The following is a 25,392-nucleotide window of genomic DNA, read 5'->3' on the forward strand; positions in this document are numbered from 1 at the left end:
AAATCAAAAGACTGTTTTATGTTTTCAGTGCTGCCTAAAGACTTCAACTTGCATAGAAGAAGCGAAATCTCAGTGTGCAAGTGCAGCACAAGAATGTAAATAAAACATCACCTCAGCCTACAGCATTGGCATATGGACGTGGTTAAGGAGGTGGTGTCTGAGTTTTTTCCCACTTTGTCTTAGATGAGTTAGGATTACATATCTGTCACAGTGCCAGGTATGGATGAGTGGGAGCAGTTCCAAGATAATGCCAGTAGCAGCAGTTCAGGGCTTTCACAGGTGCATACACACTGAACTGAAACATACTTGCCAATTCATTGTCCAATAGACGGCCCAAGTCAGTCATTAACAACACAGAAACCACCTCAGAGGACATCCAGATGTTGTCTGAACTTAGCACTGCACCCCATAACACTCAGATTTGAATGATCTGCTTTCATCAAAAATAGATGGACCTTTTCTTCCTGTATTTCCTGCAGTGCTTTAAGTTAGCAGCTTGGTGGTGTCTTGTAAGGCCATGCTCGAACCAGAGTCGCCTCGAGAGCCTCTTGAAGATCCTCATAAATCCCAGTTGGATCTCCCTGAAGCCGTCATTGAGATGTATTAACACTGCTCAGCAAGACTCTGGTAAAGTCGGCTCAAAGTACAGCCCCTGGGCCTCAAAGACCATTTCAGTCCACTTCATTTCTTCGTAGGGTTTCTGCTCACCTGCTTAGATTCCAAAGTGGACACATGGCTTCTGTGATTTCAGGGATGATTAAAAGTGCTGGGCATATGAAGAGTTCAAATGAAGTTCAGATGACAGCTTTTAAATCTGGGCTGTGGGGCAACCATTTTGAAGCACTGCTGTATGCATAAATGCTTCTGATATTTCACGGGGAGATCTATTATTTTGCCGCTTCTCTTACTTTACTTTTACTTTTTTAGTGTTACCTAAAGCCAGTAGGCATATAATTTGTTCACACTTGCAGTGTGCCATTTGCTAGGAACTTATCATGAGACAGACTGGTTATTCAGACTGGTATCAACATGTACATTTTTGACCTCATGATTTATAAATTGTAGTCTATATTTGATGAGACAACTCCACTATTAAGAGTTTGATATTTTGGGACTTCTTGCAGAGAGACAGAGCAATACCACCTTCATGTCTTTGCAATAAATATGAATCAATGCTGTAGCTTCATATTTACATATTTGGGTATCTGTCTCAAGTCATTATGGGTTTTTTTTTGGCTTGAGCAACTCTGGTTAATCCAGCAATGAGCAGATGGTAGATGGTTTATTTCTGCTTTACTAGACCTTTTAACTGGCATTGTTTACCGAAGCGTAGGCATAGTTTTGTATTCATTTACCTAGCTTTTCAACATAAAATCTAAGCTAGATTGATTTTGTTTCACTTGAATGGTTCATTCATTAGATCCCAGCACAATACTTTATTTTATTAATTTCCCTAATTTAACAGCATCTAATGAAAATTTCTCATCCTCTGTCTTCAGCCTAACATCTTCCCTGCATTTTCACAGGGAGCTGACCGTAGCACTTTTCAACAGTTGCTCAAATTAATGAGAAACTGTGATCTGGATCTGACCTTTTGTTGCCAAGCGCCTGAACGACTTATCAAACAGTGCCATATCCTGGCATATCTTCACAAAATACTGAATCACTGGGGGTTGTTGTCAGGCTTCCCCTGAACAGTTTGACAGAGCTGACCTTATGCAAGAGCTTTTTTTTTCATGCTTGTGATATTCCCCCCAAACTGTTATAAATAATATATCCAATATTCAACTGCAAGTCTGTTTCTTGTTGCAGAAACAAGGTGAAAGGAGCCATGTGGAAATAGATTCATTAAACTCTTCACTGAACATTTAAGTATCACAGCAGTGGGAGTTGTTGCAAAGTACTTCTGTTGGTTTGCTTTCTATGACCATGCTTTGTTAGATTCACCTTCTCTATCTTGATGCACTGAATGTAATATTTTTTGTATACAGATCATTTGCGTGATGATGTCTGCTGTGCTTAAAGCCTAATTTCCTGTTGCCTCTGTGTGGCAGCGGCAACTCTTTGTATTAGCAGTGATCATTAGCAGACAACAGCTGTCCCCAGAGGTTACTGAAGCCTTTCTTCACAGATACGATCTGAAATGACAATGGACAGGCGAGGAAATCAATAGTACAACCCCCAAAGCAGTGGTGGCATGATGTCTATGATCGCAGATGAGACATCGTTGTGCCCTTTGGCATCTGGAGATGTGATGGAGAAAGATCACATTCAAATCCAAAGAATGCGGGTTCAGGGTTGCCTCGGGTTTAAGCTTAAATAATTGGATCACATCAGTGAAAACATCAAGGACTATGATTTATATTGTCCTTGTACTTTTTTATATGATTTATATTACAATGGCTGAGACTCTTTCTACAAACTAAAACTCAATAGTTAATGTTTTGATGATCAGTATTATTTCCTTTTGTGGTAGAAAATAATATTTTCCCCTTTATTAATTCCAGTTATAATACAGGTTTATACTGCAGGACACAAATGGACACTCTTGTGTTGCTAGTTTTTTTTTTAAGTTAGACATTCCAACATTAACACATTAAGAAAGGTTTTTTTTGTTTTTTTTTTTTTTTTTGTTTGTTTTTTGGTCCTTACGTTGGAATGGGATTGTGGAGAATCCTGTCACTATTCAGTGCTGTTCCAGCAAAGTATTAAACAACAGAACACCATAAATATTGCATAAGTACTTCCACAAAACATTAAATATTAAGTCTATAATACGATGAATGGAGTTCATGTGGCTGTGTTTATTATATATCTGTGGAAGCCATGAATAGAAAGATGGGATGTAAGGTCACCTTCATTTTGAACAGTTGATGAGCTGGGACTGTGTTAATGTTCTGGCTTTAATATAAAAAAAATATGTGGTGGGGGGTTTTTGTTGGGTTTTTTTCCTTTGTGGGTGTAAAGTTCAAAGAGTTGGTAACAAAAGAGAAAAAGGTGTCACAAAACTTAATTGTTTTTATGTCACAGTTTTCCATAAAAGATCACACTGGCCACAACTGAAGGTTTTGATTAAACACATTTCAAAGCTACGCTATTTGGTCAGCACCTTGGAAAGGGTTGTTGAATCATTCACTTCCTGGTGGCTCTCTGTACTCTTGAGGTCACAAAGTAGCAATATTTGTAGTATATTTTATCAAGCAGTAGTTCCTTTGCTTTCCTTTCCTTTGGATTGAAGGTATAATCCCTGCTTTTTTGTTTTCTTTTTCTTTCAGAGAAAGAACGCCCACCTGCTGCTGAATGTGGTTTTGCTGGCAGCATGGGGTGCCTTCTTACTGGCCTGCCGCTTCTACTGGATGGGCAACAAACCCCCAAACTTCTCCAACTCTGACAACCCAGCGGCTGACTCCCCCTCACACCTCACCAGGACCCTAACCTTTTCCTACCTCCCTGCTGTTAACTTCTGGCTCCTCCTCTGCCCAGACACACTCAGTTTTGATTGGTCAATGGATGCCGTGCCTCTGATCAGGGGCCTTGCTGACTGGAGGAACTTTTATACAACAGTCTTCTATGTTGGACTGTTGTTGCTAGCTTGGTTCGGCTTGTGCACACATCGTACAACCAGGGGCAAGGACACTAATGGCAAAGTGCATCATTACACTAATGGCAGAAATGGGAGCAGTAATGGACACAGTTACAATTATAACAATCATGAACACTTGAACAATTCCAATACAGATGCTCACATAAATAGTGCACAAAATGGCACCAAAAAGCACTACGAGAGCAGGACTCCGCTACCTACCACTGAAAATATTGTGGTGTTCTCACTAGGCCTGTTGGCTATCCCTTTTCTACCTGCCACAAACGTGTTTTTCTATGTGGGATTTGTGATAGCTGAGAGAGTACTGTACATTCCCAGTATGGGCTTTTGCCTGCTGGTTGCAGTGGGGATCAGGTCCCTCTACATCCGACTACGACGCAGGTCATCCAGGTCAATGTTGGTGTACTCCAGTGCAGCCCTGGTTCTACTTTTTGGTGTCAAAACTGTTTTGAGGAACCGGGACTGGCAGAATGAAGAAATGCTCTACAAGTCAGGGATTTATGTCAATCCTGCTAAAGGTAAGGCTCATCTTAGATGTGTGCTTTTATATTCATATGGACACTACTTCTCGAACATGTGCTTATATAAACTCTTACACAATTTTATACCCAACCATCATCCCAGCAAATATTTAGGGTAGGTTTTGAATTTGATTATGTGTACTGTCTCTCAGCCTACTGCCATCTTGAATAATTCAAAGGAAATCTGTTTCAAAGTGTCTCCTCTTCATCACACAGCCTTACCACAGAATATACTCAAGTGCTCACAAGTTGATCTCAGTGCACAAGAACCAAGTTAGATAGGTATAAATTTTAATTCTCAATACCAAGTATACTCATGAGTCTACTATTATTCTAAGGAATACAACAGAGTTGTACTTCTTCATCGGAAATTTTCTTATACTCGGCATCCAATCTGTTTAATGACATCAGATGCCCTGTCTTACTTGGAAGGGCACCATCTGTGATTGGCACATTCAGTAGAAGATCAAATATTCTAAAGCCTCATATTGAAGGTCATCAGACACCGATTCCTTACCGAACCGAAGTTCCTGGAGCTGCCGAACAGAGAAGCAGGACAGGGCCTCACAAAGCAACAGAAGGGCATGTTGTGTTAGCTAATTTCCCTTTCAGATTCTGCAGTGGCGCTGAGGCATAACAGCTGTTTGTTTTGGCAGGCCATCAGCAGAACATAGTAGCAGCAATGTCCCTGACTCACATTCAATAAAGTTAATATGAGATTTCAAAAGAGCCCAGTCTCATATACACATGCACTCATTCAATTGTTTGAACTGTGAAATTTTAGAATACACACGAATACAAAGTCTTACAGCTCTTAATCGCTGCTGTAAGACTTTTTTTTTTTTTTTCCCCCTGTTATACTAAATACTCTTGTGATTTTTCCAGTTTAAAAAACCCACACTGCTTAAAAGCTAACTGCATATTTTGGTTGTCACTACTTGTTAAAAGCAGTGTGACACAGGATTTTATCTTCATATTCAATATGAGTAGTAGAGATGATAGAAGGAATATCTCAAGGTTTAAAAATACTGCTTTTATATGTGTGCATCAATTCACAGCAGCATGTAAGTCATTAGGCCTATCTCTTGAGTCATAATGATTTGTTAATGTTAATATTGTACAGTCTAAAAATGCTTTCTTAAGCAAGTTAATGTTGAAGAGATGTTACTGTTATAAACTGCCATTGAGCATAAAATCCCATTATTGTACCTTTTTTCTATTCATATATATTATGTAGTTAATGTTCTCTGAATTTATTTTCACACCCCAGAGCATCTGCACAATATGTGCAAAACCTCTTGGCAACCTTACATCACCTGTCAGTTACTGCTCTTTGCTATTAACTGCCATTAGCTGCTCGATAGCACCGCGGTGGTCTTCTTTTCATACACGCACTCACTGGAAAAACTGGTGGTTTACACACAAAGCTCCCCTAGTGTGCCATCTCTGTCTGTCTCGGTGTGCCAGCTGCAGCAACACAACGTTCTCTTCAGAGGTTAAAAGGCACTGAAGCCATGGCAGCATGAGGCTGTGAATAACAAAAGAAAATTATTACTTGCCATAGAAATCTTCCTCCTGCTGCTATAATTTATGAGCTTTTTTAAAATTCTGAAAGTTTTTTTTTTTCTTTATTCCTTTGATTAACCTTTTCTTTTGTGATCCTTTGTGACCCGGCAGCATGGGGCAACCTCGGAAATGTCTTGAAGAGCCAGGGAAAGATGGAGAAGGCTGAACAGGCTTACAGAAATGCCCTGTATTACCGCAGCAACATGGCTGACATGCTGTATAACCTGTGAGTTTGGTTTGTCTTTTAATCATGTATTCTTGTGCATTATATTTTCTTTAAAGATCAAAGGTTAATTGGCCCCTGATTCCCTTTTTTTTCGGGGGGGTGGGGTGGGGTGGGGGGTTGATCTTACTGTGCATGTATAACCACTTCATTGTCTTAAGAATGTGAATGAACAATTGAACAAGCTCTCCTGTTTCATGTGTACATTGATCAGAGCTGCTCTCTCAGAGGAAGTGCCGTCTTGTTTTCAATTCCCCCGGGTGCTGTCTCCCTGACAGCATTATTAATGATGCTGTTTTAGTCTGAGGGGAAAACACAAAACACAGGCCAATACTCACAGTATGATCAAATATCTGTCATTTGCGAAACTGTTTGCTTTAAATTTATCAGCTGGCACATGATCTTGTTTAATCATAACAGAGGCTTTTAACTGAGAAGATCTCCTCTTTTTGAGTTTTTGCAGCTCTAAATCGTCAGAACTGTCGTGCCTTTTGTCTCTTCCAGCGGTTTGCTGCTACAGGAGAGCAATAAGTTCTCAGAGGCACTCCACTACTATAAGCTGGCCATTGGGAGCCGGCCAACTCTGGCTTGTAAGTACAGCTCTTCTTTTTTTTTTTTTTATTGACAATTTCCAGCTCTTGTGGTTGTGGTTGTGCTGTGTCCAGGCAACAGTGAGCGCTGGCTGTGGTTATGTGAAGGGAGGAGAATAGGTGGCAAAGGCCAGTGTGTGTACAGCTGAATTAAACCTTCAGCACAGCTGTGTGACTGGCCTTCAAAGCCTGTTATGTCCACAGATAAAGCATTGTAGATTAAGTAATTTATTATGATTTAGGCCATGGCGCTTATGTTTATTTTATTTGTGTGTCCACTAAATTTATTTATTTTTTTCCTTTGATTGGCCTCTTCTTTGCTTCTTCTCCCCATCACAAGTTCTTCACGATATTTTATTTTTTTAGACTCACATTTTCGTTCTTTTTTCAGCAGGTTTGCTCCCTGATTAGTGCAAATCACTCACATTCTTACCTGATCATGAAATAAATTAGCTCCCCATTGTTCTTTGCATCAGTCAATGACAGATAAACAGACAATCTTGAAGGTCTCTTCCTTTATTCCCCAGATTAATTATACACCTAATCAAGATCACAGTTAGACTAGAAAATTTCCATTCAGCATGCAATTATCCAATCTGTTAAAGGTGATAACAAGGCTAATTAATTACCCTAAGCAGCAGACATTTTGAAGCCAGAATGAGAATGTGACAGTCAATGTGTGTTTTTTCAAGGTTACACCATTACACACTGCATAATTGGGAGCTAACTGGGGCAAACTGTCGCATTTTAAATTCAGCATGCACAGTTATCCCATTCTTTGATAAGGCACTATTGATTTGTGTCGCTTTTTTTAGATAATCAATTTTCAGAGGGCAGATGAAATGGGAAAAGTTTTACTTAACTGGCTCTGTGTTTTTCTTATTTCATTTCAATTCAATTCAATTTTATTTGTATGGCACCAAATCACAACAGCAGTCACCTCAAGGTGTTTTAATGTATTTATTGTAAGACCCTGCAATAGTCAGAGAAAACCCCAACAAAGTGTGGAAGAGAACCAAAGATTAATAATAACTAATGATTAAATAGAGGTTGGTATATAAATGCATAGAGAGTGAAAAGAGGTGAGTGAAGAAGAAACAGTCTGTCTTGTCCTCCACTGTCTGCAGATTCTTTTATTGGGAAAGAAAAGGGTTTGGATATTGACCATCAAATGTTCAATTCCATGAAGGATAGGCAAAATTGTAAGGTGAAAGTACGAGGAGTAAAATACTGTAAGCTTTCAAGACAATAGAGGCACTTATAGAGGGGGAAAAGCTGAAAAAGAGTTTCATTCTCAGCTCCGCCGCTGTGACTTGATGTGTAGAGATTGATCTCCTGTTTCTAGTTAATTTATTCCAACAGTCAGACTTGATAAGGAGTTGTTTAGAGACGAAGGTCTACAGAGACTAATTACCCTTCAGCTACATATTGATCATTAGATGCCATCTTTGACCGTTCAAGAAAAAGTTTAACATACATTCAAAGCATCCCACGGGATGTGCGCAGATATCAAACATACAGCAAAGCTGGAAGAGGATCAACAGTGATTTAATGAAATTCATATAAAACTGATTTTTCAGCTCTTTGCCCCTGTTGCTTCAGATCAGCAAGAGACACTTTTAGAGCATTTGGAGTAAACAGTTGTACACAGAGAATCGCAAAAACAAGGACTTTGCTGGGAGAAGGAATCTTGGATCCTAGTTAAATTGAACACACCAAAATCTTAAGATGAAGTTTGCACATATGGAGGATGTTGTGGTTTGTTATCACTATGACTGGGCACTGCCAGTGAAAGTGAGCCAGTGACTGTGAAAAATGAATGTCTGATGCTAATTTATTGTTGTAAGCACAGTTATCACTTAGCAAAGCAAGACATTTTAATGATTTAGTGAAGTGGCATAAACACTGGAGTCTAAGCTGTTTCTGTTTGATTCACCCAACAGCAGCCTACTTGAACACAGGCATAATCCTGATGAATCAGGGTCGCCTAGATGAGGCCAAACGCACTTTCCTGACCTGTGCTGATATCCCAGATGAGAATTTGAAGGACCCCCATGCCCACAAGAGCTCAGTCACAAGCTGCCTGTACAACCTGGGCAAACTGCTGCATGAGCAGGGACACCAGGAGGTAATGACAGAAATACACATCTCATACGCTAAGAAAATATTATAGCATTTGCATATTGTAATATAGGTTATAGACACCATAAAATGCACCTAGTGGAGACAAGAATACATTTTTTTTCTTTTTGTGAACTACATTTTTCCCCCTCAAAATAGAAGGAAATGTCTTGATTGCATTTGCAGTAATATAAATCCTTTTTGTGTCCCATTTATGTTTCTTTTTTTTAATATTTGTCTAGCAAACAGATCCATTGCTACCATGGGAGCTGAAACGGTTCTTCTCTGCATACCATACATGTTGGAAAATTTCATACCATAGTGAATTGAGATGAAATGCAGGCAGTTACCCAAGCAGCCATTTGGGAAAACTGGGAAGAAAAAAAAAAATCCTTACTTTTATATAGACATGTTACAAAATGTTCTCAGTCATAGGGGACAAAGGATGTGTGCAAATATTCCTCAGGCTGTTTCTAACAAATTTACTCTTTCATGCCCCTAAAGACCTCCGGTGCTGGCTAAAGTAGCTGGTTTTCCAGTGCATTTATATAGAAAATAAGCACCGATGTTGATTCAATCAGGAATGAAGCAGTGGTACTGCAGATTCAATAAAGGCTTTTATAAATTGTCGGCATGCTGGAGGAACAGAGCATTCCCACTTCCTCTGACCTCTAACCACAACGTTTGCTTCAGCAATAAAGTACTTTCAGGTCCTTCTGCCATTTAAACTCAGAGAGTCTGAGGTGACCTGCCGGACCAACACGCTATACATGCTAAAGTCAACAAGCGACACTGCTCTAGTCATCTTAACAGCCGTGACACTGAGGATAGACCCTTTGTGCTCAGCTCTGTATGAACCAGCCTTCTGGCGACCCCCAATTCCACGCTGTGTATTCATATTGTCAGGGCCCTGGCTGCATGGGAGGAATGACTAGTTATCCCAGAGCCAGTTTCTCTTGCGGGGTCTCCCCGCTCTCTAATGCAAACATCCCCAACCTTCTTATTTTTTTTTATCCACAGGAGGCCCTCTCTGTGTTTAAAGAAGCAATACAGAAAATGCCAAGACAGTTTGCACCACAGAGCCTCTACAACATGATGGGTAAGAGCTAGTGGTGTTTCAGGACCATAAACATAATAAGTGTTGTTTTTACTGTGAAATAAATAGAAACTGTGGTATTTTGGAGGTATTGTGAGCTATTCATCACACATTTCTGCTCTGTGTGGTTGTTGTAAGCACTTCAAATAAAATGTGTTTTCTTCTGTATAAGAAAAGTAAAGAAGACAATGCTTGTTGCTTACTGCGTATTGCTTTTATTTGTTCCTCACGTAAGAATGATTGGTTAAAATCACTACAGCTGTGCTAGAGCATGGTTGAGGTTACGTGAGGACTATAATATCCTATAAAAAATAAATAAGTAAATAAAAACTTGGAAAAATGAAATATTTGTAAGCCACTCTTTCTTAAAAAATTTGTAATACAAAGCTAAATCCAGGATTTATGTTGCTGTTGGTTATGCTAAACCAGGACTAAGACCCATTTTTCTCTTTTCTTTTTTTTTGATTAAAAAATAAAAGTTAGCTAAACACATGTGCAACCAGTTTTACTCATTGAAATTAATGAAGCCAATGTTTGAGACAAATAATTTGATTGATGCAGTTAGACAGGGTTTTGAGTAGACAGTAGGAAGCTTTACAATATCATGTTAAACAGATGCTTTTCTCTACAAGATCAACCCAGCTTGTTACTGTACATTACAGCTGTAGAACAGCTGCTTTCAGGCTCATTATAGCTGTTCACTCCATTGCTTTTCCTTTTTTTTCCCCCTGTACCCTTCCTGCTTATTTTCTCTCTCTCTCTCACTCACACACACACACACACACACACACACACACACACACACACACACACACAAAACCTGGAGCAATAAGTAATCCAGGCTTGCTAGTACCACAGTTTTGCTTATATGTTGGCACAATGCAATGTGACAGAGCTCCTGAGATTATGTCAAAATGTTGATGAAAGCTTCAGGCCCCATTAAGGCGCAGCATTGCGCCTGTAATGGAGGCACCGAGCCAGAGATCTGCGATTTCTGCAGCTTAGCGTTGTTTCCTCACTGAACTGATTTGGCACACCTGCTCATATCTATTTTCAGTTTCACTCACTGCACTGCTCTCATGCTGTTTGTCAGACGCCAAGGAGCAGAAGCTTTCATCAGAGACGGACCTGGGTGGTAATCTGTACCCTGCTGGTCTCACTCCAGCAGTTTCTGGTTGGCTGAGGAATGTTCCACTCTGAAGAGCTGGTTTTCAGCTCCTTGGATTCGATGTCACTTCTAATTGCATGTTAATGTTTGCGCTAATCTCAGAGGTACAGAGGTCTACTGCCAGGAAATGGAGTCAAGTAATTTGGCTGCTTTTAAACCAATCAATAGAGGAAGAGGTCATGTCAAAACAGACCAATAGATGCATTTTTAAACAGCTTAGCGCCTTGGATTTGCTATAAATCACTGCAGTTTAGATAATCCTCTATATAAACACACTGATTATTCATTAAACTCAAAGCTAAATAATTCAATATTCTTAAAAATAACATGCAGCACTCTCAAGAAGACATAACCAATGTAGGAATTTTCATACAAAGCTTTTCATTGTGACAGAATGGAAAAGGAAAGATTGGTATAATGCTTGCTAATCCACTGTGTAGCTCTAGTTGATGGGAGATGGTTAGCTGAGAAGAACATTTTTATTATGCAGCTCCAGTAGCATGGATTTCCAACACTGAAACATGCAAGTAAGTAAGAGTAAGCAGAAGCTACTTTCGGCTGCTCCCTCATTCACAAGGGGTTGTCACAGTGGGTAGCTTCACATGGGCAAATATGTAAATCACTGCACGATATAATGGTAGAATATACATTATATTTACATGTTTTATGATAACAATGATACATGTTCTTAAGCCTTGTGCTTCTTTTTACAGTAAATATTTAAATTGAATTCCTTTTACGTGTGAGAGATGTGTGTGTGAAAGTGGTGTCATTAGGCAGTGTTATCACTCATAAGACGCGGTGTGTTTTCATAACACTAAAAGGCTGAGGTTAGGCATGTGTCACCTGTTGCTTATCACTGTCTTTTCAGCAAAGCGATTAATCCCAATCCCCACTGAATTAAAATTTCAGTCTGCTCTTATCTAAACAACCCTTCCAGTCATTTGGCAGTTCGTAAGACTTGGTGTGGATTGAAATATAAACCGTATTACAAGTCATATTTTAACAAGTGGGATTTATTCACACTCTCCCCCTATATGCATCACATGTTGATTTTAACTGCGTTGTGTTACCAGCCTATGTTGTCAGTTTTTTCCAACAACACAAGCGTTGCCGGATAGCTTTGTTATTTCAGGTGTTAGCAGGCAGAGGGTCCGATGTGGCAGTGGGGGAGGTATCGGATGATGTCTGGCACATCAGGAAGAGTGAAGGAGTACAACAGGAGAAATATTCTCCTATTGTTCTATAAGCCACATGGTGAATTTCTTCTATATTGAAATAAATGTCAATAATCAAGCACTTGGCTGAATAGAATTTGAGGGTTTGCTTTTGGAAAAACCCTAAAATAAGAGCTTTAATCATTTCTTCAGTATGAGCTTGACATGTTTGAACAAAGCATAAGAATTGCAGCATCTTCCAAAGCATTTTATCACCTCGTATGTTTCAAGTATGAGAAACTGATGAAGAAGAAAATCATTAGGATTGTGATGAGTTTGGTACCAAACTGGATTATAGTGTAGACCCGCTGCTACCCTGTAATAAAAATATCCTCAAAAGAATAAAAGAAAACAGAGTGATGACTTAACCTCTAACACTTTGATCCCTCAATCGACCCTTTCTTTGCCCCCTCACAGGAGAGGCCTACATGAGACTGAATAAGCTGACCGAGGCTGCATACTGGTACCGAGAATCCCTGCGAGCCAAGCCAGACCACATTCCTGCACACCTCACTTATGGGAAACTTCTCGCAATGACGGTAAAACTGTTTTTATTGTGATCTTCTCTTATCTTTCCTTTCATTACATTTCCTCTATTAAGTCCTAGCGAATGTTCTGCAGTACCCTGCAACCAACTATATTATTTAAAGGGGCTTCACACATTTAGGGTTTGGTTTTAATCATATTCATTTCTACTTTTCCTGTTTCATAATACTGATGTCATCAAGGTAATTTTAGCTTCTCCTTAAAGTTTCATAGAGTGTCTTATTTACAGAATTAGGGGCATAAACTTTGATAAAAATGAGCATTTACCAGGCATCTGCTTTGATGACTTCCACATGTCTCATCTTACATCAGCTTTTTGATTCTGGAAGTCATTTATCACTCTCTTCTTTGCCTAATCTAAATTTTTCCAATTACACGAGATGGCCACATTGTGTTGTGTAAGATGCTTCAGGGAATTTTTCGTCTCGAGTTTGTCATGCCTCCACATCTCTTTAATTTGTTACTAGAGCTAGAAGCTACTAAAACAGTAGCTTAGAAAGCTGCATTCTTAATCAAGGTTTGCAATACTGCCCAGAGAGCACTAGAATCTGTAAACACTGTAGGGAAGCAAATCTAATACTGCCCTGCAGCTTCCAGGTCAGCGATTAAAAGTGACAGCTCTCCTGCGTTTTACGAACCAAAGAAAAAGTCGTCTATGCAGAGGCATCTCAGGGGCGTTAGAGTTAGTCGTGTGGCGGGGTCATACAGTCATCCGTTGTAGATCGCAACTAGATATTTGTACTCGGGAAAGAGCTGAGCAAAAACGCAGTCAGAGCTGAAAAGGACTGTCGGAAGAGAAATAAACAAATCAGATGAAGGGTTGTACAGAAGGTCAAAAGAAGGGTGGAGGCCTTCTATTCAGCAGACACTCCTTTCTTCCACTGTCTGGGCCCTAATGAAAGGATGTGCTCAAAGGCCTGGAGTGGTGATATCTGGATTTCCACAGAAAGGCTACACTCTTCCTGGCCCTGTCCCTTTTCATTTCCCTTATGGAAACAGAGTTCTTTTCAAATTGTTTAATTTATGGTTTTTCCTAAATTATCAGTTTGTGAATATCCCCACTGATAGGTATAGGAATGTAACAGGCAAACTCATTTTTCAGAATTTTTAGAAGTAATTTTAGCCTTTTTTTTGTGTCAACACATATAAAACCCCTACCTTGGGAAATAAACTTGAAGTCATTTTTATATCAGTATGGCACTGGCAACTGCCAGTAGCTAGTGAGCATAGCATAGCACAGGAATTGGAAAGAAAAGCTTGGCTCTAAGGATCACTAATTAACACATTATTTTTGGGCTGTTTAATCCATACAAAAACTGAGGTGTAAAAACCACACTTTGTGGTGTTATGAGGTTTTTATGTGCCAAAAGTTATTGAACCCAGCCAGGAAATAGTTTGGCACATACCCCTAAAAAAAGAATGTGTCTTTTTTGTGTGTGTTTTATATAGTTTGTGGGCTTGGACAGGCCAAATGCTTCTACATTTTTTCAGTCTTCAGCAAACCCACAAACTGTCTTTAATCTGAATTGCTGAAGTGCTGTACAATTGTGGATCAGTATTGTTAGCACGTCCTTTCTTCACCGGTGGTAAATCATTTTGTGCCTAAACTAAAACAAGTTCCAGCCCCATATTAGATTGATTTGCCATTACGTCCCCTGATTGGTTGCCAGCTGAAAGAACAGATCAGCAGGCAACACAGGTAAAACTCATTCATTAAGCTGACATGAGTCCTCTGAAAAATTAAACGAAACCAAGTCCCATCAGCAAGGACAGTCTCAAGGAATAACCCAGTATTTTAGAGGAGAGTATTAAGACTTGGTGAAGCTGATTGAGGAAAGAAGTCAGTGAGCTGTGAGGAGAAACTCATTTTATTTAGGAAAGTGTTATTGATTTGGGGGGAAAGTAGAGTTCAAACCTGCAGGGATAAATCTCTGTAGATCTCTGACCATGATCGATGGCTTAGGGGTCTTGAACTCTTGTGATCCCTTGAGTGCAAATGAAAGTGCTATCAAAGAAGGGAGCTAAGTTACTTCAATAGGCTTACAATAACTCTGTTCTTTAAAGGCATTTCTGAAACATTTTATTGAAACGTGTCAGAAAAAGTTTTACCCATGAACACAGGCTGTCATTTAATAAGTACTGACCCCAGCATTTAAGTATGATCAAAAGCAGTGCAGGAAATTTACCAGCCCACCATCTTTCTGTCATCCCCAACCTCTGCCCTCCCTGTGCAACAACTGTGAGTGATGAAGACACTTCAGATGCTGTCAGGGACTTTGAGGTTCAGATCCCTCTGGGAGAGGCTGCAAAATAAGGTTTAGCAGCAGGGTCAGAGAAGGGTGAGGGTGGGTGGTGGAGCTAGCCTTTCTGTGGCTGCTGAGGCGCAGAGAGCAAAGAGATGGTGTGGATGGTGAGAAGGACAAACAAGGGAAAAAAGGGAGAGTTAATCACAGAGATAAGTATTGCCTTCCCACCCCCCTGCTGACCCCCCCCCCCCCCCCCACACACACACACACACACACACACACTGAACACAGTGCTTGTCAGAGATATGATTGTAATGTTTGCAATATTGGATTCAGTCATTCACTCGTCATTTCCACAACTAATATAATGCAGGTTTCATTCATAATCACCTCAACACCCACAGAGCCAGAGCTACATCTGCAGTTTGTCTGATGTTATCAGGAGATTTGAGGTGTGACGCATGCACAAATGAGCTCAGTGATTGTGTGACAAAAAGGAAGAATATTACACAATAAGTTGCCTTGCATAATAAGTAGATGTGATTAGATTTTTTTTTCCATTTTTTGCATTTTCCATCCTTTTTTAAGTTTACAAGGAAGGCGCATTGCCACATCGCATTATATGCAAAGGAAGCATCATGTTAGTGTTGTTATTGTGTACATGTTAGTATGCTGATGATAGCTTTTAGGACAGAGACGTTCTGATGGAAAAATATAACCTGTGGACATTTTTGAGGTCCTAACCAACATATACTGTAGGTTATACTGGGAATAGTCTCTATTAATATTCTTAATGTGTCACAATCCAAATCTTTCATCCAGTTACAACTGCAACTTATTTCAGTCTGTGAAAGCTTAAGCTGTTGAGGTTTTAAAAAAATAACTGTAGGCCTCTGTTATAAAAGCAGCTGGCAGTCAAATATATACGTTCCTACATCTGTGAATATGAGTGTAAAAATACACTGAAGTGATGCTTTTCAGACTGGATCTTGGACACAATCAGCTCTGTTAAACATATACTTAGCACAGGCTTGATTTTTGGCAGCATCAATGGAAACCACACTCAGATATTTACATTAGAAATTTCTGTATTTGTTGAATCTACCGCTAACTGAAAATGAAGTCACTCGACTAAGTATGCCGTCCTTAACACGATATACTGTGCTACTCTATGCTGAATAGATTTGAGCCCATTCTTCTGTATGACTAAACTGAAGTTTTTGGTAAATGTCACACTCATTCTTAGTATTTTTACTGGCTTTGCAGTCTTTATATAATCCAGTAAATGCTTTGGTTTATTAGACTGGCACAACTCCAACTTAAAAGCATGTATTATTCATGAAAAGGCTTTATCTCTCTCCTGTCTAAATTGTGTACTGATGGTTGCATTATTAATGCATCGGTTTTTATTGATGAGTGCACATGGTTAATTGTTGATCAGATGACATCTGGTGCCCAACTGAGAGCAGTGATGTGTCAAAGTCCCAGTTGGCACTTCTATTGGCCAGCTGCTCGGTTCTGTTAGAGCTGTGATTGGTTACATGTCACAGTCTAAAGGGCCTGAGGAAGGTTTTGCGGTCCACGGGGCTTCAGTGTGTGTTCTTATCATATTATGCTCACTCCCCTCCGGTATGGATTCTTTCTGGAACAACATTGTACACACATACACATACACCTGTACTTGAGGCTAAAAGCCTTGTTTTCTCTTCCCTCTTCTCTTCTCTCCACCACCCTGCTGCACTTCCTGATTCCCATGCAACACTTATTGTCTTGTTTAATAGTGGTCAGGCCACACACACTGGCAATCTGCAGCTATGCTCTGGAAGTTTTATTTGCAAGATAATGTGTTTAATAAATGAGATTTTACCCTTTCTACCCTGCTGTGCTAACCATGACAGTGTCTGCTTTTATGAGACGACACATGAGCCTGAAAGAATAACAACAGTGGTCCGTGTGTTTCGTGTCTATTTATTAAGATTTATTGTTAAAGTACATCTGTGGTTGGGAGAGGGACATTAGGTATACACAAAGGTATTTTGGCTGTTGAGTGTGTTGTTTTTATAATGAGTACTTTGAGGAGCAGTTGAAACAATAATGACACTGTGTTTAATCCATCTCTCACAGGGGCAGAAAACAGAAGCAGAGAGGTACTTCCTGAAGGCCATCCAACTCGATCCCACAAAAGGCAACTGCTACATGCATTACGGTAAGCACAGATTTATATTTTCCTTTCAGTCTGACTTATGCCACATTTTTTCTTACATTTCAAGTATTTGATTTGGCAATTTCACACATACATTCTGCACTTGTGCAAAGACAGAAACTTGTGCACCTTAGCAAGTTGTTCATACACCAGTTTTGGCTGACCTTTCAGCCATTTCTTTTTTTAAAATATCCATAATATCAATATGTACGTGGGTCACAGGAAGAGAGGTCGATTTCCTCAGATTGTTCACTGATTTGATGGAAGTATGGAATGTGACAATTTTAGCATCTGCCTCTTCTGGCTCAAGCATGCCATTAATCTGCAGCCTTACCTCCTAGATTGGATTTCTGTCATAGTACCTTTGAGTTTGAATAAACTGTCAAGTTAATTACTTTCTTCCTCTTTTGTGAAAGTTTAATTTTCCTTTGTTGTTTACTTGTTCATTATCGCTTCCCTGAAAAGGCATCAATTCTAGTTATCATATGTTTTTTTTTTTCTCTTTTTGTATTAGGAAAGGCAGACTTCTAGAATATATTATCCACCTATAAATGGGATGAATTGTGCTGCAAGAGCTGCTGAGTTTTGAGTTTAATTTTTGTAGAGCTTCAGTCAGCATCATTAGCAGTATAATGTCTAATTTTGGGTTTTTGAATTTTAACAAAAAAAGTAATAAAAATAAAGAAGTAAGCAACATAAGAAAATGAATAATTTTCAGCTGGTTATTGCATTCATCTATCTCCTCTGCTATTTATTAAGGTAAATGAATTATTTTAATTGCAAAATTTGCACGTTTTGTATGTGCATGGGAATGGCAGTACTGGGTGATATTTTCTCTATAGGTTTAGAATTGCATCTCCAACTACTTATTAATTAAAAATGCTAAATTTATGTGTTATTAATTTCTATTCTCTCTTTTCTTAAATGTGAGAAGCCCTGAAGAAATCCTGATTTATTTATGTATTTTATTTTATTAATTTTTTTTTTCCAGCCTCATTGTCACAGGAAAATCTAATGTGGTGATCCCCAGGGATCATTTCTTGGTCCCATTATTCTCCATCTATATGCTTACAGTAGGCAAGATAATTTGTAATACAGTGTTAATTTTGAGCGTTACGCAGATGATACTCAAGGGTAATAACACAAGTACAGACTCAGATCTTATGGCTTATGTCTCTCTAATGTTGAGTTTGATGTCCCAAAACCTACTTAAGCTAAATGATTCCAGACCTGCTGTACTTTTATTCAGCCCCCCAAACCTGAACTGTTGCTTTAAAAAAAAAAAAAAAAAAAAACTATAGGAAATCTGTCCTCCAAAAATAGGAAGTCCACTCTCAATCTGGGCATGATCTTTGACTCAGTTTTGTTATGACTTCAGAATCGTACAGCTGTGCTTTCCCTAGTTAAGAAATGGGTTTTAATTTGATCTACTCGGGTCTCCACCAAAAGTCCATCTCCTGCCTCCAGCTCATTAAAAACTCAGCAGCCAGACTTTTAACAAAACCAAAATGACAAGACCACATTATTGCTATCCTTGCTATGCTACATGGACTGCCTGTTATACATAGAATTAATTTTAAACTTTATTGCTTACTTTTAAAGCCTTGGACTTGGTTCTGCCTAGATTGTAGATTTTATAAGACCTCATGAACCAAACGACTGCTTGCCTTTCTCAGGTCAGACCCTTCTAACTGTATTATACTGTGTTTTTTATTTGTTTCTGTTTTATATGCATTTACTTTCCTTTTGATTTTTGATTGTGATCTATTTTAATGTATTACATAAATTACTTTTTAATTATATTTTGAAAAGTGCTAAAAAATAAATGCACTTTTTTTTATTGTTGTTTTTCAAAGTCCATGTTATTTGTTGATAAATTTGTCTCTCTCTTTTTCACTGGCAGATTTACTTTGATGTATCATAAGTGCTTCAAAACTGCAGACATGGAGGTTTTAACACACAGTTGTGGCCTAAAGACTCACTTTAATTATAGCTCTCACTTTAGGCCTGTACAAGATGCTACAGTTTCATCCAGTTATTAAATGACTATGCTTGGGTTCACTTAGTGGTTTAGCATCGTGGTACGGTGATGGAGCTCACCAAAATCAACAGGGTATTAATTCCTCTCTAAACCTGACTCTTACCAAGGAGTCCACCCCACACTTCATGGCCTTGTCAAGTTTCTATAATCCCCTCTCATTAAGCTGCTCCACAGAGGTTAACTGCAAGGCAGGCACACCCGTAATAAGGCATAAACCTCCTGCTGAAAACATTTTCATCCTAAATGAACAGATTTATCAATGTTGATAATCTGAACAAATGAGTCTGAAAGACAGCCAAGAAAAGATCCACTGTATGCTGCACTTGTATTTAGTGCTTCATCCTTTTTGTCACAGGAGCTCTCGCTCTACCTAGGCCAAAAGCAACACTACTAGACTGCGTATCCCTCTGTGCCCCTGTGGGGATCCCATAGTGTTTTAATAGTGGTACTGTTCTCTCCTGCCCTGCCAGGTCAGTTTTTGTTGGAAGAGTCGCGTCTGCTTGAAGCAGCAGAGATGGCAAAGACAGCTGCACGCCTTGACAGTGGGGAATTTGATGTGGTCTTCAATGCAGCCCACATGCTCAGGTAAGTGTTTGATTGGAGTGTTATTTTTTTTTTCTTTTTTGTCATGTTTGATGATTTCCTCAGTCCAAGAGTATGCACAAAGACACTGCATGTATTTTATTCTGTCTAGATGAGATGGGTGGGCCACAGTTTTCTATGGCTGAGTAGAAAGAAGGCTGTGTATGAGAGAGGGAGGTTTGCTGTCTGCACGTTTTATCCAGGGGCTTACACTATTCCTTAGCCTCTGTGATTTACTTGGCTGTACTTTGTAATCCTCTTCCCTTGCTGCAGTGCCAGCCCTAGAATTGCTGGTTTATCTTAGTGCGTGGTGCAGCTATATATCTCAGAATGCTGTCTCTCAAACTACATATACCACTCTGTCTCAGTCTTCCACCACTGGCCTGTGCTCACACTTCAAAGCACGCTTCCAAATTAGTGCAAAGTTCAGCTGTTGAACCTAAGCAGGAAAGCCCACAAAACTGGTGCTTGTGAATGGGAGCCATGTGTGGGATTGTATAAATACAGCTATGTGCCAACTTACTGAATGCTTCCCCTCTCACTGACTAAACCTCCAACTTTATATTACCCAGTGTAGAGATTTCCTTGTTTAATTAGTCATCATGGGTAACTCTGTGCATATTTGTCAAAACTACAACTGCCATCTGAAAAGAGAGCCATATCTCTAAGACAAATGCTTCTCTTGACTCGCCAGAGATCTGTAAAGTTACTGTGCTTTTGCCTAAGAGCCCATCAGTGCACTCCCACTCAGCTTCGTTCAGCATACCTCTTCTGATTGTGTAGGATCTTCACCACCAACAGTTTTCAGCATAGAGAGCCTCTTCCAGGGTCCAGACTCCTGGCAGCTAAGAGAGCGTCAAGCAGCGCTTGGGTTGAACTCATCTCCGCCTGCTTGGCATGGGGTCTCACTCCCTCCACAGCTCATGTTCTTTATGTGTTTGTCTTGGAAGTAGATGTGGAAAGCCCATCGGTTGGTGGGGACACAAGTGAATCTGCACAGGAGAGGGGAAGATATTAAAAGGGGGAGCAGAAGCTCTCAAAATTGCAAATGTCGTTTATTGCCCCTTTGGGATTTTGGTTTTTGACTATTTTGCTTTCAAACTAATAATTTTCATGTGCCTCATTTTAAGAGTTCTTTTATTTTTTCACTGTGAATGTAGGACAGGAAAGTTGGGCAATAGTAAGGCCAAGAGGTACATGCTTGTACTTCCCATGAGCATGTCAGATGCTACTGAAAGTGAAAAATTACACTGTGAAGTTGTAGAGTAAAGTAGAATCTCTAGATTTCCAAAGGCAGCCCTGGGAAAAGCAAACATTATAAAACACACAAGCACATGCACTCATCCACTCATAGTTTACCTCGTAGATTCCCAACTAAGCCATCTGTCCTTGGTAATAATATCATAGACCACATCTGAAAGATTACTTAGTATATTGCTGTCATGTCATAATATTTAGCATGCCAATTTCTACATTTTTGGTATGTATACATGGTGATATAACAGATATAAACTTATTTGAGTGGCAATAAAAAGAAACTGGCAGTAAGTCATGGCTTGATCAGGGTGTACTACACATCTACTCAACAAAAACCTAAACACACAAACCCAAAAGGTTAAAATGACCTATCCCTTAACATGCTCGTGCACTCCAGGAGGAATGGGACAATATCCCACATTGGCAAATCTGGTGATATCTATGCACCGCAGATGCATTACGCCAACGGTGGACACACTCGGTACTGAGTTCTGTGAACTCTGATCGCTGACCATGCTGTGTTCACTTTGTGATAACACATGGACTGTTGCATAAAGATCTGAAACACTGGTTGCTATTGCCTGAAATGATACTGAGTGTATACACAAATTGCTGCGCTTATATATTGTTCATTAGTTATGAGATGACCTGTGCTTGTCAATAGTCAACAAGGCATTAAGATCACTAGTTTCTCAGATGATTTTAAATATGGTCAAGACTGGTTCCTTCCTCAAGTTTTTTTTTTAATCAATGCCTTATTTTTTCACCAGTATTTGTCTTAGTTCCTGTGCTGGTATGGTCTTACACTGGCTTTTCCACCAGTCGTTTAAATAGTTCATTGTCTTCAGCGCTCTCTCACAACCCGCAGTCAGACAGCTCGAGGAGGTTCTGTTGCTCTGCTGGTTACAGTGTGGCAGCTTTCCAGTTGTCCTCTCTTAATGTGTTTATAAATGTGATAATGATATTATGGAATTAGATTTGTGCATTTTTCTTCTGAGAAGGTTCTGCTCTCTAAATATTATGCTGGCAAACAAACATATGCTTGTGGTTGGATGTGAAAGCCACATTTATAATCTCAGGACAAATTCAGCAACTCAAGTTGGTATTTAGATCCCTGCTGGAATGTAAAATGCTTCTTTCTGAAGCAAAAAAAAAAGGGAGAAACCGAGCCCTAGCTTATTCTTTTGTATATCTGAATATGTAAGCAAACAAAATGTATAACTTCTTTAAGATCAAATTGCAACACTTTGGCAGTATCACTCAGTCGAGCCACTGTGGTCATAGACTGAAATATCTCTACAACTAGAATAAAGTTTCATACATGAACCGCTATTGACTTTTTTCTACATGTAAACACTCACTGCAATTGCAATGGGTGTTAGAATGTTAGCATTTAGCTAGAACCACCACTGTGGCTAAGTATAGCCTCTCAAAGCTACAAGCATGGCTGCACTGTTTTTTCTGTAAACTCTTGGTTAAAATGGCATGTATATTTCTGGAGTTTTTGCTTTTTGCAGTAATTAGTTTTAAATATCAGCTCCTTGTGTTATTGTTTGTATTCAGCTGTTGTTGAATTCAAAAGTCTCTCTTTCTGCTCTTTTTAAAACAAACAGGAAAAATTAAAAATTAGTCCCCACGTTCTACAGTTTTTGTTTCTTTAACATATGTATTGACATTTTTTTTTTTCTAATTTAGAATTATAAATTTGCTCCTCCATCTGTTAAAATTAAAGGATTAAGATTTTACAAAACGTGCCATGTGTGTACACAGGTTGTTTAGCCTTTTTCTCTGGAACCTCACAGATGATGATCTCATAATATAGTACGACAGCCTAAATGAAAGCACGGTTCCAAAAGCCTCACTAGCTTTGATCATTACAACTTAAGGGGCTCCACAGCCGGCCGTTGTTGACTCTGCCCTTGACTTTGTCAAAGTTAAATTGTTTTTAATTAGGCAATTGCTACCATAAGTCCACAGCCTGAAGATGTGGATCATAAAGGTGATTTCTGATATACCAGAGAATGAATAACAGGAAGTGTTTTGTGACTGAGGAGCCACTGGTTTATGAATAATAGTACAGTAGGCAGAACAGTGGGTTATGAAGGAACATAATGCAGCACAGCCACATTGTAACTGTAGCTTTTCTGTCCTCGGGAACAGTGTGGTTCTGGTTCCTGGGACTCATGCCGACAAGCCATCTGCCCAAAATTCCTTTTTGTCACAATGTGGCATACACAGCATGTTTTGGGAGATTTGATCTGTACTCTCTGCTGTCCTGTTTTGTTTTTTGGGGTTTTATTGATGGTGTGATTAAGTTTGTGTTTTCATGGTGTTTTTTCACAATTTAACTGTCTCAATATCTGTCAAGTGTGGCAATCCACATTTTTCCAGACTAAATGTACACAGATATGTACAGTGAATATTCCAGATGAGCCTTGGTTTCTTGGTATGTAATAACCTAAATGTCCTGACCTCAAGGTTCAGTCAGAACAGAAAGTGCTTGCTGTGCACTGCTCAGCGCAGATGTTATCGAGTGAAAGATGCTATCGAAGAAGAAACCTACAGGCGATTGGATTGGCTTTTCTCATCTCTCATGCTGTTCCTCCCCGTTATTTTCACACTGACCCCTGAGCACCAGTAAACACAAGGGGTTCAAGGCCTCATCCGAAGCCAGGAGCAATAAAAATGAGTAATGACCGCCTCTCTGTTTTCCTTTTGCAGACAAGCCAGCCTAAATGAGGCAGCGGAGAAGTATTACGGACAAGCAGCAAGCCTGAGACCCAATGTGAGTAAAACCACAACTAGCTAATCTTCCCAGTTACTATTTACTCTGATGGACACTGTGCAATCACAGTCTGGGTGGCTTTCCAGTTTTATTACTCTCTGATCTGCTTTTGCACAACGGTCTGCATTGTCAATGGATCTCAGACAGATGAATGCTAGGTTTTTACTAAACCCAGAGATTTTCTTGTGCAGCATCCATCACCAACTTCAAAGGAGAAGCTGGGGTAAGCAGACTGAAAAGAATAATGATAATAACACTGAGTCCGGAGACTATGACATCTTGAAAATGAATGGGATCCAGTCTTTGAGAGCTCTGACAGGAAAGGTCAAGTTGTTTAAGTGAGGGTCAGAGAAGGAGCAAAGTATGTTTGGCATGTGGTCACCCTGTTTGTTCCTGTGTCTTGATTAAAAGAAATCAGTTTGGGATTAATGATCAACTATTTCTGGACAATGATATACAGACAAAGCAAAGTTTTGGTTTAGGAGCACATAAACCCTCGTATAATGCAAACAAATAATGAGAAATGGGGTAAATAAAACTTGAGTATACCAGAGGAAGCCTTAAAGTTGAGCTCTAATGCCATGTGTTACTCTCAGTACCAAGCACCTTTTGCTTTCACTTTTTAACATCTAATTACACTCAGATGGAAAATTTAAAAAAAAAAAAAGGATTTTTTCCTGTTGTAGTTCAAATGCATACACAAAGAAATCCAAAGAGTTGAACTGCTCAGATCCCTGATCGTTCCAACTAACTTTTTTTTGGATGTCTACATGATTACTGTCAAATGACTCCACCCAAAATGCACAAACTTAATTGATTAGATTTTTACAAGCCATTCATCATGTTCCACATTGTCTACTATAGAGTGAGGTAAAGCAAACTGTGGAGCAAGGAGGAGATGTGAGGCACATTTAATCTATTAATGATCTTGTTTGATCTAAATGACAACAAAGGGAAATAATATCCTTTTAATAATAATTCATATATAGATTTTTATTATTATTATAGTTTTTAATTAATCCTATTGATTGTATACACAGAATATACTACAGTATTGAGTCATTTCAGGAATTGATACCAAAATAAAATGTAAAAAAAAAACAAGTGTATAAAATACACAATGTCTTTTCTAGCACTAACTATTCTTGTAAAATTAATAAAGTAAAAATAATCTGTTTCTCAGGTATGTAATTATACATTTTAATATTAAGTGGTTTATTGCAATTTTTAATGAGACAGGATAATTTGAGTGCGTATAGATGAGAAATCCACATTTGCAAAAGCGTGCGTGTGTTTATATCATAATTGGGTTCTGAATGGTTTAATCGTGGTAATGTTTCAGGAGTACAAACTCTATTGATATCTCATCCAAACACTTCTTTTTTTGTGATTTAATAATTTTGAACAGAAAAAAAAACCTCGTATTACCTCAGTCTCATATCAGGTTCTTGTAATTAATCCATTAGGGATTCCCACATGCACAGCTACAGACAGTTTAGATTTAACAAGTTGGCTTCAAACAGTTTTGAGGGTGTTTTGAAGAAAACCTCATTGTTGTGTCACTGTTGAACAGTTCTTCTATAAATTACTGTCTTGGGATGTTTGTGTTCTGCACAGTTCTTGTAT

The 25,392-nt window shown here is 39.0% G+C and overlaps 1 protein-coding gene across 1 annotated transcript in view; it reads left to right on the forward strand.

The window, feature by feature from the left end:
• Window positions 1–25,392, forward strand: part of tmtc2b (transmembrane O-mannosyltransferase targeting cadherins 2b) — an 82,986-nt gene that overhangs the window by 51,739 nt on the left and 5,855 nt on the right. Inside the window, exons 3-11 of the mRNA XM_030732156.1 lie at window positions 3,276–4,122; window positions 5,803–5,917; window positions 6,419–6,504; window positions 8,448–8,632; window positions 9,646–9,724; window positions 12,524–12,645; window positions 17,023–17,104; window positions 19,613–19,727; window positions 23,703–23,766. Of these exons, the coding sequence (XP_030588016.1) occupies window positions 3,276–4,122; window positions 5,803–5,917; window positions 6,419–6,504; window positions 8,448–8,632; window positions 9,646–9,724; window positions 12,524–12,645; window positions 17,023–17,104; window positions 19,613–19,727; window positions 23,703–23,766 (1,695 nt within the window). The remainder of the gene's footprint in view (window positions 1–3,275; window positions 4,123–5,802; window positions 5,918–6,418; window positions 6,505–8,447; window positions 8,633–9,645; window positions 9,725–12,523; window positions 12,646–17,022; window positions 17,105–19,612; window positions 19,728–23,702; window positions 23,767–25,392) is intronic.

Source organism: Archocentrus centrarchus, chromosome 6 (assembly GCF_007364275.1).
Source record: "Archocentrus centrarchus isolate MPI-CPG fArcCen1 chromosome 6, fArcCen1, whole genome shotgun sequence".
Lineage (NCBI taxonomy): Eukaryota > Metazoa > Chordata > Actinopteri > Cichliformes > Cichlidae > Archocentrus > Archocentrus centrarchus.